Source organism: Protomyctophum parallelum, assembly GCF_964188405.1.
Source record: "Protomyctophum parallelum genome assembly, chromosome: 1".
NCBI classification, from domain to species: domain Eukaryota; kingdom Metazoa; phylum Chordata; class Actinopteri; order Myctophiformes; family Myctophidae; genus Protomyctophum; species Protomyctophum parallelum.
The window spans coordinates 103407609-103426703 of record NC_139697.1 but is presented as its reverse complement, the minus strand read 5'-3'; the positions used below and the strand labels follow the sequence as shown (position 1 = coordinate 103426703).

Sequence of the window (19095 nt, the reverse complement as noted above, 5' to 3'; positions counted from 1 at the left end):
AGCTTGTAGATCTGCTACTTTAGCCCTTTTTTAATTTGAATCCTTAACAGTTTTGGACATATGGGATTTCCACCCGACAGAGACGATAAGCAGAGCTTGCGGATCTGCTATTTCTGTTGCTTTTGTGTGATGCTATAGTGTAGACTTTTTTTTATATTTTATGTCTTGCAAATGTATGCTCTACACTGTAGAGCATACATTTGCAAGACATAAAATATAAAAAAATGACGACAAGCGGTTTCTGCTGACAGCTACATTATAATAGTGTGTGTGTGTGTGTGTGTGTGTGTGTGTGTGTTAGCCTGGTTAATAAACCAGACCGAATCAGCCGTTGGCAAAATTAATTGCCTGCCGGCGGATTACGGTCTGGAGAGGCTCAATTGTACGCCCATTTCCTACACCAGAGAAATGGGGCGGCCAATCGGGACACGCTATGCAATATGGGCGGGCTTTGGTACAGTGACTTTCAATGCTTGAGACCTTTGACTGACAGTAGCTCTGACCAATTGCATCAAAGAGAAAATGTTTCAACCCGCCCCCCCCTGGAAATGAAATCCAAGCTGAGCCTCCCCAGACTAATATCCCGCGGTCCGTGCGATATTAGTCTGGTTTATTAACCAGGCTATGTGTGTGTGTGTGTGTGTGTGTGTGTGTGTGTGTGTGTGTGCTCGTGCACATACCGATGAGGAGTTTCTCATGGTATTTAAATGTCTAAATACAGTCTAAATGGTATTTCTTACATTTTTGTTACCTTGTACTGTTAAGTAACTTGAAAAATAACCATAAAAAAAACGCGTGCGAAAATATCGTGATAATATCGTGTATCGTGATAAGCTTGAAAACATATCGTGATAAAACTTTTGTCCATATCGCCCACCCCTAGGTGGGGGCTTCTATTACTCTAAATTATAACGTTATCTTTTCCAAAACAATATTTGATATACCGGTATATGAAAATGAAAACGAAAGTGAAAGAGGTGAACAAATAAATAAAACAAAACTGGCTCCAACACTCATGACGCAACTGAAGCCAGTTTTACACAATCTCTACATTTACATGGAAAACGTGTACATAAACATTCAGATTTCAAATATAAAGTCCTCACCACATGTGCCATGGGTATTTGCTGGGACAGCGATTAGCATTGCTGCATCCCGCGTTGTTTAATAAAAAGCATTTGTATCCGAGCACCCCGACTAATTTTCTCAAACGGGGTTCGTTTGGGAAATTCACAGTTGCACACAGAGAGCGCTCTCGCCTATTTGTCTGTATTGGCAGTGTGGTCAGCGTGCCTATATCAAACACACCCAGTGCCACAAAGAAACAGCTCGGATAAAAATGCCTTTTATTACACAACGCGGGATGCAGCAATGCTAACCCCTTTTTGGACGACTGGGTCAAATTTGGCACATACCAGTTAATGGCCAAATATAGGCCGTCAATGTCTAGTGGGTCAGTTTTGGCACATGCCAAGGTAGGACTGGAAGTACTTTGGCGCCATCAAGTGGTTTGGAGAATACATTCCATTCATTTGAAAAAGCAGGAAGTGGAGATGACAGCACATGGCTCTAGGCTGCCAGTGTAAGACTTACTGCCCAAATCTGAGATTAGTTGTGCTAAAATAAAAATACACACCAGCTAACTCACGGTGAGTACCATCGGTGAGACCGATGTCGGGCTCTACTCACAACACCTTGCTCTGCGAGGCGTTGTGAAGAGACTTGAGACATTTTTTAAACAATGGTTATCCTGACCAAACGAATAGGAGAATAAATGTCATCTTTCAGTTTGAGTTGCTCTGCTGATGCTACCTTCTCTCTCCTCCTCCTGTCTGTGTGTAAAGAAGTTTCATCTGAATATGAGGAGAGGAGATCCAGTCTGGTCCAGGAGGAACCACAACCTCCACAACATCAGGAGAGGAGATCCAGTCTGGTCCTGGAGGAACCACAACCTCCACAGATTAAAGATGAACAGGAAGAGGAGACTGGTGAGTCAACTTTAGCCTCGGAAACCCAGACGTTTTTATTTCCATGGAGAAAAATAAAAGTCTGGGGCAGAGTCCACTTCAATTCGGGATAGAGTAGCGCAAACGTCGACCACTCTCTGCTGATTTCTGATCGTCTGCACCTTTGTTAAATTGACGCACGTACACACACACACACACACATACACACACACACACACACACACACTCCTCTCTCTCTCTGTCGCTCTAATTAATTAGTCTCATGTCCAGCAGCTGCGCACAGTTTCTCCCGGCGGATCCTGCCGGGAGCTGCCTATGCCATAGATAGCATAGGTGAGTTCCAGGCTAAGTCAACTTTGACATTACTACGTAGGAAGATGTGGTGCAATACTCTCTCAGGTAAAACAAATTAATATTTTATTAGTATTATTCTAACAAGACTAAAGGGTCATTCAGCAACTGTAACGATACAAATATAGTTTGGTAACTCATGGTCCCCCAAAAGACAGACAGACACACAGCATGTTGTTTCTGCTTGTGCCGCTACATAAGTATAGCACAATAAGTTTGAACCCATAATCATGTTTAGCTATGAAGATATTTGGCATAAATGGTCAGAGTCACAGGCATGGCGCGTGCAGTGCCTTTTAAATCCATTCTCCGCAGCTGTAAGAGATTGATAATTATCAAACTGAAAGAGCGCGTTTCATAAGGGCGTATTACATTACTTTTTTATTTAAGTATTTATTAACTGTTTACAGAATTACAGTACATTTCAAGCACAACTCAATACAAAAACTGTTAACTGTGAGTGGACGACCCAATAAAAGCATTACACTTGTTTACAAGAGGGTCCACCTTGTTCAATTCATCAAAACATTTGGAGATGTACAAATATACACTTCTATTTAACAGAACAGGAATTCATCATAAAGGAAGTAAAAAGGGAAATATACAGTGAGGGGAAAAAGGGGTGGTTGTGTGGGGAAGGGTAGATTACAATAATGATGATAAAAAAATACTTCGGCCACATTGGTGAAATAATGTCGGGCATCGGCGCCAAAAATGACGGATACATCGGTGAGACCGATGTCGGGCTCTACTCGCAACACCTTGCTCTGCGAGGCGTTGTGAAGAGACCTGAGACACAATTGTTATCCTGACAAAACGAATAGGAGAATAAATGTACTTTGAGTTGCTCTGCTGATGCTACCTTCTCTCCCCTCCTCCTGTCTGTGTGTAAAGAGGTTTCATCTGAATATGAGGAGAGGAGATCCAGTCTGGTCCAGGAGGAACCACAACCTCCACAACATCAGGAGAGGAGATCCAGTCTAGTCCTGGAGGAAGGACACCCTCCACAGATTAAAGAGGAACAGGAAGAGGAGACTGGTGAGTCAACTTTGACATTACTACGTAGGAAGATGTGGTGCAATACTCTCTCAGGCATTTACCATTTCCGCAAAATCTTTAACTTTAACGTTTGCCAGGACAAAAATCATGTTGGGTCGGGAGCTGTCGTACGCTTTGTCCTCACCTGTTTTTCTGTCGTACACAAGCGGAGCAGCATTGTCTGAACTGCTGACATGCTGTCACGGGCATCTAAGCATATGTATTCACTCCTAAAATGTTAATATAAAACTGTATGTATATGCATATAAAAAAAATTAAAAAAGGTAGATTTCCAACTCTACAAGCAATTAAAATCACGCAATAATTAAAAACAATATAACATGTTTACAATGTATTCGTTTGTGCTTAATCAAACAGTGCTTTACTGGCCTTGTTATGCGAGCGCACTGGTGATATGATTTGGGAGTGCATGAGTGTGACATCAGAAGCCTATATAATCACTGATATTATAAAACTAATATTTAGGCATAAATGGACTGCACGCCTTTATTTCCAAGTGACAATGACAAGCATACAGCTTGCCTATTTGCAATTGTAGGCTATAGGTGTAAAGCGCTTAATCATTCACCATTTAAATAAGTGCTTTGACAGTTCAGATAAAAGCGGGAGTCGGGAGGTCGGGACCGCGGCGTGCGTCGCCAGCACATCCCAGCACACATGCAAGCCTTCATCCATATGTTTATGATTCGTTCATCAATGATCAAATCACTCCATAAACGTTGATTATGACTGCCTTGACGACATTGTAGTAGCCTATCTCTCATGCAGGCATCACTCACCCACAACAATTATCACAGCAGTGCGCAGTCTCACTGATCGCCTTCGCCGTGCACTGCGCACGAATGGGTAAAATTAATATAGGCCTAGCCTACAAACGTATTCCATTCATGGCGATGTGTCATGTAGCCTTGAGGTGCGTGCGTGCGTGCGTGCATGTGTGCGTGCATGTGTGCGTGGACATGACAGCAAGGCAACAAAATTAAGGAAGGATCAGCTGCTTGCGATCACTTTATAAATGCCGTGGCGACGTGAGTGTAGGCCTTCTACAAAACCAACAATCTATTTTGGGGCAGATTTTACACTCACAACGCCTTGCTCTGCGAAGCGTTGTGAAGTGAATCGAGACACTTATTTTTTGAAACGAGGGCTATCCTGGCAAAACAAATAGGAGAATAAATGTCATCTTTGAGTTGCTCTGCTGATGCTACCTTCTCTGTCCTCCTCCTGTCTGTGTGTAAAGAGGTTTCATCTGAATATGAGGAGAGGAGATCCAGTCTGGTCCAGGAGGAACCACACCCTCCACAGATTAAAGAAGAACAGGAAGAGGAGACTGGTGAGTCAACTTTGACATTACTAGTAGGAAGATGTGGTGCAATACTCTCTCAGGTAAAACACAATGATGTTTTTATTAGTATTATTCTAACAAGACTAAAGGGCCATTCAAGCACAGCTTATGTGCCTCCCACAGACAGACATGCACACACACACACACACACACGCACACACACACACACACACACACATTTGGCATAATTGCTAAGGTATTAAATCGTCCCTATTTCGATAACTAAACACTAAGTTTAGTTCCCTGGCTAGAAATAACGTCTGATGTCTGTCTGTGATTCACCCTAAAGCCATTCCTTTTAAGCAGTGCAGCCAACGTGTTTGTGTATCTGTGTGTGTGTGTGTGTGTGTGTGTGTGTGTGTGCGCGCGCACGTCTTTACAGATCTCATATTTTGAACCAGGTGATGTATGTGTGTCCATCATAACATGTCTGTCTGTCAGTCTGTCTCTGTCAAACAAGTGCTTGATAAAATATATTTCACATTGTCAAAGCACAATATTACGTGCATGTGTAACTATTTATTGCTATTGGTTGTCCGTCTCTGTTCCCTGGAGTGTGCAGTCCCTTCCTTGGAAGGTTTTTCTCTCTCTCTATATATATATATATATATATATATATATATATATATATATATATATATATATATATATATCAGTCTCTCTCACACACACACACACACTTACTGAATTGTTTCTACTGGTGATTTCCACAGAGCACCACAGGGAGAGGTCTCCCGTATCTATAGAGATGGCCTCCAAAAGACATTCAACGGTGTCAGAGGAACAGCCAGAGGTGGACCAGAGACGTGTACAGTTTGATGCAAAGATGCAACCTGTAGTTAAGTTGTACCGTATAGGTATGTGCTGTTTTGTTTACTTACTTACATAACTTATTCTTATCCGTAGTCGGGTTGCGGGGGCAACAGCTCCACCAGAGTGTTCCAGACTTCCCTCTCCAGAGCAACATTAGTGACTTCCTCCTGGGGGATACCGAGACGTTCCAAGGGTCTGGTCTTGGTCTGCCCCGGGGTCTCCTCCCAGTGGGACGTGCCTCGAGGACCTCCCTAGGGAGACGCCCGAGAGGCATCCTAACTAGATGCCCGAACCACCTAAGCTGGCTCCTTTCCAGGCAAATAAGCAGTGACTCTACTCGAGTCTCTCTCGTGTGACTGAACTTCTCACCCTATCTCTACGGGAGATGCCAGCCACCCGTCGAAGAAAACTCATTTTGGCCGCTTGTATTTGTGACCTTATTCTTTCGGTCATGACCCACACTTCATGACCATAGTTGAGAGTAGGAACACTTCATGACCATAGGTGAGAGTAGGAACACTTCATGACCATAGGTGAGAGTAGGAACACTTCATGACCATAGGTGAGAGTAGGAACACTTCATGACCATAGGTGAGAGTAGGAACGAAGATTGCTCGGTAGACAGAAAGCTTCTGGCTCAACTCTCTTTTCGTCACAACAGTGCGGTACAGTGACTGCAATTCCGCCCCTGCCGCTCCGTTTCTCCGGCTGATCTCCTTCTCCGTCCTCCCCTCACTCGTGAACAAGACCCCGAGATAAATGAACACCGTAACCAAACACAAACAAAGTTGATTCAGACAATATAGAGCATCACCAAAACTCGTACCGTTTAATTATAATTAATTATTTACCTTCCGTTGATTTTACTATTTGAAGATCCGGATCCACGGATTGAGTCCGAGTTTTCTTCCTAATAAAAATGGCATTATTATTCCACTTTCGGCGCGATCACCATGCAATCTTCAGTTGGATGTATTGAAACATATTTTCTTTAACGGATGCCCAACGAACGTCTCATTACCAACGATCCGGTGTGCGACCATAGGTTAGCAAGAGCACCATCGTGTAAAAACAAAACATATTCATCTTTCAAAATAATTGTGTCCTTTTGTAATAACCTTCTGTTGAACACTTGCTACGTATTTGTAAATATATAATATATAAATACAAACAAAAGATTAGTACATGTCTAATGTACACATTTTTAGTGGCTCAAAAATGTAATTTCAAGCCCTGAAAACTGTTTTTGATTCAGAAATGGAAAAGAAAACTTTCCTCCAACACTACCAAAGCTATAAAACGGGAAACACTGCGTGGGGAAAATGCAAAGTTCAAACATTAAATGTTTTCTCTCTCTTTGTGTCTTTTCTTTTCTAGCCGTCCCGCACCTCCCTGTGTGTAAAGAGGAGGTTTTTACTGAACAACAGGAGAGGAGCTCCAGTCTGGTCCAGGAGGAACCACAACCACCACAGATTAAAGAGGAACAAGAGGAGCTACTTCAAAGACCAACTGAGGCTGATGGGTCAACGTTGACATTACTAGCAGTGAAAAGTGTAGATGTTCATGATGATGAAAACGGAGAGACAGAGCCTGTAGCCGGCACCTCAACTCAACACATGAAAACACAAGCTGATCTAGAGGACTGTGGAAAATTACAACCAACTAGTGATGACCAGCTCCTCTCTTCACACTGTTCTGAATCTGACACTGAAGACAGTGATGAGTGGCAGGAGCCCAGTGAAGGTCAGTCAACTTTAAACACACTGAAATCACACAAGACAAATGTGGAAGGACAAAGATTGCCTTTGAGCAGCAAGCTGTCCAAGGACCTGAAATCATCAAAACAAACTCACTCCTTGAGGAGCCACACAGGGAAGAAACGCTTTAGTTGTACAGACTGTGGCAAATGTTTTAATCAGACGTCTACACTGATGATACACACAAGGATGCATACAGGGGGAAAGCCCTTCACTTGTGATGTGTGTGGTAAAGGCTGTACACAGAGTAGTAAACTAAAAATACACATGAGGACTCATACAGGGGGAAAGCCCTTTACTTGTAACGTCTGTGGTAAAGGCTGTACACACAGTAGTCACCTAAAAACACACATGAGGACTCATACAGGGGAAAAACCCTTTACTTGTAATGTCTGTGGTAAAGGCTTTGCTCAGAGTAGTAAACTAAAATCACACATGAGGACTCATACAGGGGAAAAGCCCTTTACTTGTAACGTGTGTGGTAAAGGCTTTGCTAAGAGTGATCAGCTAAAATCACACATGAGGACTCATACAGGGGAAAAGCCCTTTACTTGTAACGTGTGTGGTAAAGGCTTTGCTCGGAGTAGTGATCTAACATCACACATGAGGACTCATACAGGGGAAAAGCCCTTTACTTGTAACGTCTGTGGTAAAGGCTGTACAGATAGTAGTAGACTAAAAAAACACATGATGACTCATACAGGGGAAAAGCCCTTTACTTGTAACGTGTGTGGTAAAGGCTTTGCTCGGAGTGAACATCTAAAAACACACATGAGGACTCATACAGGGGAAAAGCCCTTTACTTGTAACGTGTGTGGTAAAGGCTTTGCTCATAGTGGTCTAAAAATACACATGAGGACTCATACAGGGGAAAAGCCCTTTACTTGTATCGTGTGTGGTAAAGGCTGTACAGATAGTAGTAGACTAAAACAACACATGAGGACTCATACAGGGGAAAAGCCCTTTACTTGTAACGTGTGTGGTAAAGGCTGTACACAAAGTAGTAGTCTAAAAACACACATGAGGACTCATACAGGGGAAAAGCCCTTTACTTGTATCGTGTGTGGTAAAGGCTGTACACAGAGTAGTGAACTAAAATCACACATGAGGACTCATACAGGGGAAAAACCCTTTACTTGTAACGTGTGTGGTAAAGGCTTTGCTCAGAGTAGTGAACTAAAATCACACATGAGGACTCATACAGGGGAAAAGCCCTTTACTTGTAACGTGTGTGGTAAAGGCTTTGCTAAGAGTGATCAGCTAAAAATACACATGAGGACTCATACAGGGGAAAAGCCCTTTACTTGTAACGTGTGTGGTAAAGGCTGTACACAGAGTAGTGAACTAAAATCACACATGAGGACTCATACAGGCGAAAAGCCCTTTACTTGTAATGTCTGTGGTAAAGGCTGTACACAGAGTTTTACTCTAAAATCACACATGAGGACTCATACAGGGGAAAAGCCCTTTACTTGTAACGTGTGTGGTAAAGGCTTTGCTCGGAGTGATTATCTAAAATCACACATGAGGACTCATACAGGGGAAAGACCCTTTACTTGTAACGTGTGTGGTAAAGGCTTTGCTCGGAGTGATTATCTAAAATCACACATGAGGACTCATACAGGGGAAAAGCCCATAGATGAATGAGGACTCATACAGGGGGGGGGGGGGACCCTTTAGTTCCTGTTAGTGGCAAATGCTTGGGTCAAAATGCACATCTGAGGATAATGAGGAGGAATCATACAGGGAAGAAGTGGTTAGTTGTAATAGTAATAAATCCACATTTTCCCCATTTGAGTTGACACATGATATAACATACAATCGAATGATCATTCATTCTATTCCAGGATGACAATGACAAGTGGTAGATACTAAAGTCCTGGAATCACATAATCTGACACTATCAACATGACCACCACAATGTAGTTTCTTAAGTATCTTTTGTATGTAAAACCTATATACACATGGCACAAAAAGTTGTCTTTGGTAGATTATTTCTCTATTGTAACTCTGTTTAATTATACCGTCGGATGTTTCAGACTTTAACCCATCTTGGGGCGTGAACCCCGTTTGGTCTTTTAAGCATTATATTATACTTTAGCCATTGAAAAATAGCAGATCTGCAAGCTCATAGCGCAGCACCAAGTGCCGCGCTACGAGCTTGTAGGTCTGCTATTTTGTTTGCTTCTGATCTTTTAGTCGACAAAAACATAGATATAGACATAGATATATAGACAAAAATATCACACCCATGTGAAGTGAGGGGCGCTAATATATTAAATTCTACTCATGTTGATTAGGTGCTGTAATTGTGATGTAAAACAAACAAACAAAATGGTTGCTTGAAAACCAAAGCTGCAACCATTCATGATTATTTTAGGTGTATTTCTTTTTTTATGCTGTGTTCCCTATGTAATGTTATGTAAATGTGTTCCACTGTTTGCCTGTCTGTTTTCCGTTTTGTAGTTCTTGTGAGGACTGCGGATGAAAATTAGCAACTGTGCTATATCCGGTGTATTTACGTCCATTAATATGCATTGTCCTGTCAAAATAAACAAATAAAGTCAAAGTAAAACATTGGGAGTTCTTTTTTTCTTTTCTTTTTTGAAAAAATGAAGGTTTTATGAGCCAATGAAAATTGCAGTTTTATGAAAATTCTTCTTCTGCCCCTAATACATCCATGCAGAGTCAAGTGTTTATGAAACGTTGCAGTATATGGTGTAGAGGGTCATGCCAAAAAACGCTGAAACAAGTCTTGTCCAGAAGCACTTCAAAATGAACCGCTTCAACCCTATGGATGGACAGTGGGCTTGGTTTTCTGGACCCACTGAAAAATCTACCATTATCTTCCCGTAGAGATTTACAAAAAAAATATTGATATAAATTATTTTAAGCCTATATAATTCAACCATTTAAGATCCTGTTGAATCACGACCATATATATAACACCTTTGATTCTGAAAAACCTTTCCATTGTGAACAATGTGACAAGAACTTCTCCCAGATGCTACGCTGACAAGACACCAGCGTCTACACACCGGAGAAAGACCTTATTGCTGTAAACAGTGTTACAAGAGTTTCATTGATATAGGTTGTTTGCGGACACACCAGCGTATCCACACTGGAGAAAAACCTTACCACTGCAAACATTGTGACAAGAGTTTCAGTCAGTCAGGTACTCTGCAGGCACACCAGCGTCGTCTCCACCAGTGTTGATTTCGTCGACTAAGACGAAAAATGTTCGTTGACTACCTTTTTTTCACTGATGAAAACTAAATGAAAACTAAGCTTTGGTGACTAAAACTAAGTATATATCCAGTATAAGTCATTTTACAATTAGTTGTAAGCTGAAAATAGACAATCTACAAGCTCAAGCGCGACGCTTGAGCTGTGTAAAAGTGTAAGTGTAAAAAACAATAATTACAACGGCCTGCCAAAATAAATTTTGTTCGACTAAATCAACTGTAGATTTAGTCGACTAAAACTAGACTAGCACTAAGACATTCCAGGTGACTAAAATGTGACTAAATCTAAATAATATCCGATGGATCCACTGGTTAATAAAGTAGCAATCTGTAGGATATCCTTCTCTCACGTCTAATGAGAAAGAAGTTAATTTATTTAAGTTCAACCTCAAGACTAAAGGCTAATACAACTTGGCAAGAATATTATCAAAGCCATTTGTATTGAACAATTGCTCACTCACCTTTACAGATGTAGTGTTTCGCAGGCAGCAGGGATTGAACCTCAGTCTCCCACTCGCCAGACCGACACACAGCCTGTCGCTGGGCTGTTGTGGGCCGGGTCTTGATATCTTTCATTAGAGCTTATGATTATTATTTCATTAATATCATATCACTGTCGTGTGTCGGAATGACTGGGGAAATGGATCAAATCTGGACACACGACACAGCTATCATGTATTTGTAAGATGGTAAGTCTACTGATGCGTTCTTGTGATGATATGTCGTCATGACATATTAAATGATTCACTGGACATTTGGAGTTACCGAGGCATGCATGTCTGCTGGCGTTCATGTTGTGATCAATATACAGTTACAGTAGCCTACAGTATAGCCGTGGCTTAGGTTTTAAGCCATGCTCTGCAAGCCAGCTCTCCTCCAAAGGTGAGACATGAGCAGGCTGTCTCATTGGGAACAGATGCACGACCATTTTGTCGTGGTATTTATATAAGTCACACATTCAACAAGCTTTGAACTGAGCAGATTGGGCAGATTGGCCAAAACGTCTTTAAAACGGCCACATTGTGCATTTCTTTCACCATCAGTAAATGCTACTTTCAGTACAGACGGGTAAAAGGGCAGGGGCTGAAGCCTATATGCGAGTGCCTGCCTTTTCTTAACGGTCACCAGTGGACCTAGAATACAGTACGACATGAAGTGACCACATTTATACTCCTGTTCACTGTGAGAAGTGTTTTGGGGCTCTTCTCTTGGCTGGCAGGGCAGAGGGTTGACATTAAAGATGTGGATTGATCCATCATGACATGCTGTGGTCTCACTCTTTATTGATCCATCATGACATGCTGTGGTCTCACTCTTTATTGATCCATCATGACATGCTGTGGTCTCACTCTTTATTGATCCATTGATTGATTGAAATATTTATTAACAGTTTGTAGAATTTACAGTACATTTTAAGCACAAACTCAATACAAAGACTGTCAACTGTGAGTGGACGACCCAATTAAGCATTAGACTTGTTTACAACAGGGTCCACATTGTTCAATTCATCAAAACATTTAGAGACATACAAACATTTAGAGACATACAAATAGACATGTCTATGTAGCTAAAGTACAGAACAGGAATTCATCATATGGGAAGCAAAAAAGGGAAAAGATACAATATACAGTGAGGGAAAATGGGGGGGGGGGGTGGGGGGGATTCAGATTTTACAGAGGCCAGTTTCAAATTGCAGCCATCCGTAGGTGCCCTTTGAGAGCGGTTTTGAAGGAGTCAAGGGATTCACATGTCTTAATGACTGTTGGTAGGGCGTTCCACATTTTGGTGGCATAGGAGCGAAAATAATTTAGTCCCTTGTTTGTGCCGAATCTGGGTTGTACATGGTTTGTTGCACTCCCTCTGGTGTTGTGGGTGTGGACTTCGTTTACATTAAGGAAGTATTTAGACAGGTACATGGGTATCTTGGTGGTGTATCGAATCTTGTGGACCAGACCCATTGCAAGATGCTGTACTCTGTCGTCGACCCTAAGCCATCCCAGCCTGTCAAAGTGGGCAGGGGTGAGGTGGGTTCGGGGGGTGAGGCCAAGTAGGAGCCTGACCAGTTTGTTTTGGGAGGTCTGGAGCCTTGTTTTAAGGGCCTTTGAGGTGCTGTGGTACCAAGAGGTGGATGCATAGTCAAAGAAACCTTGTACGAGGGCTCCTGTTAAGGTCTTCAAGGTGTTTTTGCTGACCAGTGAGGAGATCCTGTAAAGGAATATTGTTCTTTGATTGACTTTTTTGATTACGTTGGTGGCCATTTTATCACCGGAAAGATTGGCCTCCAGGATGGAACCTAGGTAGGTAATTTGATCTTTTCGTGTGATAATATTGTCACCCACTCTAACCAAGAAGCCATCTGCCTTGCTGAGTTTACTATTTGATCCGAAGAGGATGGATTCAGTTTTTCCCAGGTGTAAGGATAGTTTGTTAACAGCGAGCCAGGTGCAGATTCTACCGAGTTCAGAGCTGAGGGTCTTTTCAACCTGCAGTTTGTTCCTGTCCGAGACCAGCAGTGCTGAGTCATCTGCGAACAGGAACAAGTTGCAGTCACAAGCTGAAGTCATGTCGTTAATATAAATTAGGAACAGTAAAGGCCCTAGTATGCTTCCTTGTGGGACGCCACAGCTCACTGGGAGGGGAGGGGACAGTGTTCCGTTCACCTCCACCATCTGTTCTCTCCCCTCCAGGTAGGATTGCATCCAGCTCACTGATGTGCTATCAAAACCAATAGCTTTAAGCTTGTTAACCAGTATGGAGTGGTTCACGGTGTCAAAAGCCTTTTGGAGGTCCAGCATGACCATGCCGCAGTATTTTCCAGCATCCACCTCGTGTTTGATGTGATCGCTCAAATAGAGGAGGCATGTGTCAGTGGAGTGGGATGTTCTGAAACCAGATTGGAACTCGTACAGCAATTTATTAGAGGCAAGATACTTTTCAACCTGTTCATAGACTATTTTTTCCATCACTTTCGAGATGGAGCTTAGAATAGAAATAGGGCGGTAGTTGCCGGGTTCTAATTTACTCCCTTTTTTGTACAAGGGGGGTACTTTGGCCAGTTTAAAATCTTGGGGGACCTGTCCCTGTTTGATGGAGAGGTTAACTATGTGGGTGATGACTGGAGCTATGGAAAAGGCTGAGTCTCTGAGAAATTTGGAGGGAATATTGTCATGGCCAGTGGCCTTGTGGGGTTGGAGGGCACTCAGTTTTTTAAGTACCTATCTTTACAAACACCAAGGTTTTTGTAGAAGGCTTTGATGGGCTCTACACCAAAACGCCCAGAGTGGGAGGGCAGTTTGCTAACCAGCTTTGTTGCAATGTTTGTAAAGAAGATGTTCAAGTGGTTGGCTACATCGAGTTTGTCAGTGATGAGGGTGTTATTCGATTTGATGTTTATGTTAGTAAACCTGGTTTTTAGTTTCCGACCACAGCCTAGTTGATTGTTTAGTAACTTCCATAGCTCCCGAGGATTGTTTTTGATTTCCTCGGCTTTATCATTGATAAAGTTACATTTGGCTGATTTGGTCATGGCAATTACACTGTTTCTTAGCTTGTTACACTGGGCTTTTAGGTTGCACAGTTGGGTTTGGAGATCACTGTCGAAGCGCTTGCACTTGGCTAGTTTGGACTTGCATTTAAGAAGTTCAGAGCATTTGTTGTCTCTGGCTTTCATTGCAGTCAGTATGTCCGAATTCATCCATGGCTCCGAGCGGGTTTTGACATGCTGACATGCTGCTCCCCATTTTAAATATATATATTTTTTGGAGGGGTCCCTATAGTTCAAACATGATTTTTTGGGGGGTGTCTCCAGTTCAGTTATTAAGGGTCAAAGCCCAAAGGGCCAATGGTCCATCCCTTTTTGTAGTTCTCTGTTACAGGCACTTATTGTAGTTGTCTTTTTAAGGGGCCGTGCCAGAAGTGCGCTGGCCCTTTAAAAACTAAATTGCATTTCTGGCTTAACCGTGCAGTCTGTTTTCGTGAAACTTGGCAATATGGTAGAGGGGTGCCAAAGGGTGAGAACGCAAAGCCTACGGCCATTGGCCAAAGGGTGGCGCTATAGCACTCAATCCAAAATGCATTTGAACAGGTATAGCTCATGAACCGACCGAACCAACAATAAAACTTGGATAGACATATGCGTCTCCTGATGTGGAACAACTTTGTGTTCTGACTTTTGACCTCTGACCCTGGCTAATGCTGCATTCACATGGAATCAGGCTTTTGATTGATTGATTGAAATATTTATTAACTCTTTGAGGGTTTCAAGTCAAATCCCATGTTGTTATTGTTTTTCTCTATGGGAGAAATGCGTTTTTGAATGATTTATTATAAATCCTCTGTTGTGACTCTGCGACAATAAAAGACCTTCAGAGAAAGCTGGACTAGTTTGCTTCCAGGAAAAAAATGAATTGAGTTGATACAATGTTTAGTTTTTGTGTTGGAAGCCATTTAAAAAAACCTGCGCTTACACAATGTAGTGTTTTTAGCACATGAAAAAAGATACAGCGATTTTAAGGTTTATTTTGGTAACAACTTTTTTTCTACAGGGAGCACATACATATGACATATCTCATTTTAAAGGGTGAGTTGTCTAGTTCAATAATACTAGTACTGGAACAAGATAGAAACTCAATGTTATTTTTTCATGAAACTAGACATTTTAACGAAGATTTTGATATATAATATGTTTACACAGTCTTACCAGTACCCTAGTCTATTCATTCATGTATCTCAAAAACCTGTTATCAAGAAACACAGTTTTGATAAAAAACACCTCCAATGACATAGTTTTGAGGACTTGGTGCCTATGATATGTATAGAAATGTAGACTTGAATGTATAGAGTAAATCACAGTTGAAACTCGCTTAGTCAGAACATAAACCTCAGAATAGTGTAAAAAAATGACATGTATCTCGGATTGAAATAGTGCATTTTTATTTATTCTGACTACCAACATAATAAAATTATAATACATATTACAGAAAATAAATAGGCCTACAGCCTAAAACAATTTAAAAAGAGGCTCAAACAGGAATTATTGCATAGATATAACCTGGAATGATCATCATCATCATCATCGTCGTCGTCCTCGCGGCTCGCCTGATGTATATACAAATAAAGAAACATTTAGCTGTAGTCAGTGCTCGCTACTATGTCCATTACATGGTGTTTTTTACCCGGCTGGTAGCGATCAAATACATTTATTGTGCTGCCGTGGGCCGATGCTACAAATAGCTATTAGTCATGCTAATAACTAATAACTAATTAGCAGCTACATGGTCGGTTTGGGCTAATACCGACCCTTATATAGTCTCCGATGACTGCTAGCGATCAAATTTTATTGTGCCGAGTCGTCGCTACAAATGGATGATTGTATAATTAGTATCACGTATGTATGTAACCATTTGTGCAGTGTTTGTTAGCAACTAGCTAATAATTATACAATGGATGGATATTTCATTTCATTTCAACCTTTATTTAGTTCTCGGAGAACACACTGAGGCCTGGGACCCTCTTTTTCAGTGGTGCATAGACATGCATAAACAACATAGATAAATAGAGTAAAATAGAGGGAACATTTGCATAGTGCTCAATTAAAACAGGTACAGTTGATATTTACCAGCGTTGATATGTCAAGATGAAAGCGATATAGAGAAGGAAGAGAGCTGTATTTTAGTGAAGTCTGTAAGGTGTTCCAAGTGTGTGGGGCAGCGCACTTGAAGGCAGACTTTCCAGATGTAGTGGAGGCATGTATGGTCTCTTAAGCATCAGATATTCTTGAGAGCGTGTATGATAAGAAATGGTTTCCCATTTTAAAAGATAATTTAAATAAGAAGGTAAGTTCCCAATTTAGAGCTTTACATATAAATAAAAACCAGTGTTGGTCTCTCCTTGTCGCAAGGGAGGGCCAACCAACCTTATTATACAGTATGCAATGATCAGTGTCATAGCTGTCAGCCTGTTATAAATCTGAGGGCAGAATGATAAACTGGGTCCAAGATTTTAAGTGTGGTAGCTGATGCGTTTCTGTATATAATATTAATAATAATAATAATATCTCAAACTTATATAGCGCTTTTCTGAGTACCCAAAGACGCTTTACATGGGGGGGGGGGGGGGGGGCTTTACAGAGAACTGCTTCCCATATGATGAATTCCTGTTCTGTTCTTTAGCTACATAGAAATGTCTATTTGTATGTCTCTAAATGTTTGTATGTCTTTAAATGATTTGATGAATTGAACAATGTGGACCCTGTTGTAAACAAGTGTAATGCTTAATTGGGTCGTCCACTCACAGTTGACAGTCTTTGTATTGAGTTTGTGCTTAAAATGTACTGTAAATTCTACAAACTGTTAATAAATATTTCAATCAATCAAAAAAAACAACACAAATAAAAACAACTTTAATAGAAAAAAGAAATAATCACTAGAAGCTAAAGATCATTCAAAGACAGTGAAAAGGGTTAGCTAGGGAAGGCCATTTTGAAGAGGTGGGTCTGGAGGGCGGTTGTAAAGGTGGGGCGGCGGTGGCTCAGGGGTAGAGTGCCTGGATGGTAACCGTATGGTTGCCAGTTCGAACCCGGGCTCCCCCAGAGTTACTGTCGAAGTGTCCTTGAGCAAGACTCTGAACCCCTAATTGCTCCCGATGTGCTAGTTGGTGCCTTGCATGGTTTCCGCTGCCATCGGTGTATGAATGTGTGTGTGTGAATGGGTGAATGTAATGCACAATCTCTGTAAAGCGCCTTGGATAAAGGCGCTATATAAATGCACCATTTACCATTTACCATTTAAAGGTCTGGAGGGTTGGGGCATCTCTGAGTGCCTTAGGGAGGGCATTCCACATGGGTTGGGGCAGCAAAGGCAAAAGCTCTTTCCCCCCACGTCCAGAGTTTGGTCTTGGGGACGTGGAGGAGGTTTGCGTCACCAGACCTGAGGGAGAGAGAGGGGGGGGGGGGGACATGGCGTTTGAGGAGGTCACAGAGGTATGGGGGAGCCAGGTAGTTTAGTGCTTTGTACAGTAGGTGGTCAGGAGTGTTTTGAAGTGGATTCTTTGTTTGATATGATCTGGTCTCCAGGGATACGTCCATGTCGTCGGTGATCAGCCACTCCTCCAGCAGCAGCTATGACACCTCTGTGGAGGCGCGGATCCAGAAGGAAGAAGAGGAGATCCTGATGGCCAACAGGAGGTGCATGGACATGGAGAGCAGGTAGCGCACGCACACACACACACACACACACACACACACTCACACACACGCACGCACACACACACACACACACACACACACACACACACACACACACACACACACACACTCACACACACACAGACACACAAACACGCACGCTAGGGCCCTTTCTGAAACCAGTCCCTTGACTTGAAGTGCTCTCGGGAGGTTCCCTCGTCAGGAAGTGCCCCTCCAGCTGAATCCAGTTCCCTTGATTAGGGTGCTGGGTATAAAAAACTGTTTGGAGATACACTCGCCCTCCGTGTGAAGAAACAGGAAACAGACACCATTCGTTGCCATGGTTACCAGCATGCAATTGTGTTACCTGTTATTTTGTTTGTACAGTTATATTGCATTGCATCGTGTATGTTTGTGTGACATGTGGATTTCATTAATATGGAAAAAGGAAATACAGCATGACTGTCAAAAATGACATGTCATATACATCCATGGTGTTTATAAATCATTGTGTTAAAAGTTGCTTTGTTTGTGTGGTTTCATTTATAGTTTTTCACGGTGGGGTGAATAAAGAGTTGGAGCGTTGTCTATCCTGCATCAGATGAAGATTGTTTAGGACTAGTTTATTTATCATTTATTTGTGGTGGTACTTACATTTGTAGGTGGCGGTTTCCATGCGGACAGAGAGCAGGGCTGCACAAGGCAATGGAGTCTAGATCGGCACAGACTCGCTCTTGAGGGCTTTATAAACCACTTCCACTCAAGGCTGCTTGGTTTCGGACGACACTTAATATGGCGCAGCCTCGCGTGAACGCGCATATCGATATGTGTACGGCGAGTGGCGAGGAGCTGGTTTCAGAAAGGGGGTCGGGCTTTAAGCAGCTAGTTGCTGGTACTAGTTGACTAGTTGATAAGAAAACAATAAAATGGTGGATTCGTTTTGTTTTTCTCCCCGTTTTTGTAGGCCTCAAGATCAGCTAGAATGCTAGATTATAGTCACCAATTGTACGCAGTTTTTAAATGTACGAAATAGGTATAGTTAGACAACTAGTCGTCTAGTAAACGAGGCGACTAGTCAACTAGTACAAATCACTAGAAGTGAACGCCCTAACGCACACACGTACGGGACGCAAGTTCAGTGTTTTTTTTAATATAAGACCCATATTTCCCTCTCTCTGTCTGTCTGTCTGTCTGTCTCTCTCTCTCATATCTCTATCTCTCTATCTCTCTCTCTCTCTCTGTCTGTCTGTCTGTCTCTCTCTCTCATATCTCTATCTCTATCTCTCTCTCTCTCTCTGTCTGTCTGTCTGTCTCTCTCTCTCTCATATCTCTATCTCTCTCTCTCTCTCTCTCTCTCTCTCTCTCTCTGTGTCTG

The 19095-nt window shown here is 42.1% G+C and overlaps 1 protein-coding gene across 1 annotated transcript in view; it reads left to right on the top strand.

Moving 5' to 3' along the window:
* LOC310856300 (angiomotin-like) overlaps nt 1-19095 on the top strand; it is a gene marked incomplete at its 5' end in the record, with an annotated part of 52738 nt that overhangs the window by 30279 nt on the left and 3364 nt on the right. Inside the window, one exon of the mRNA XM_083761635.1 lies at nt 17610-17741. Coding sequence (XP_083617761.1) covers nt 17610-17741 — 132 coding nt within the window. The remainder of the gene's footprint in view (nt 1-17609; nt 17742-19095) is intronic.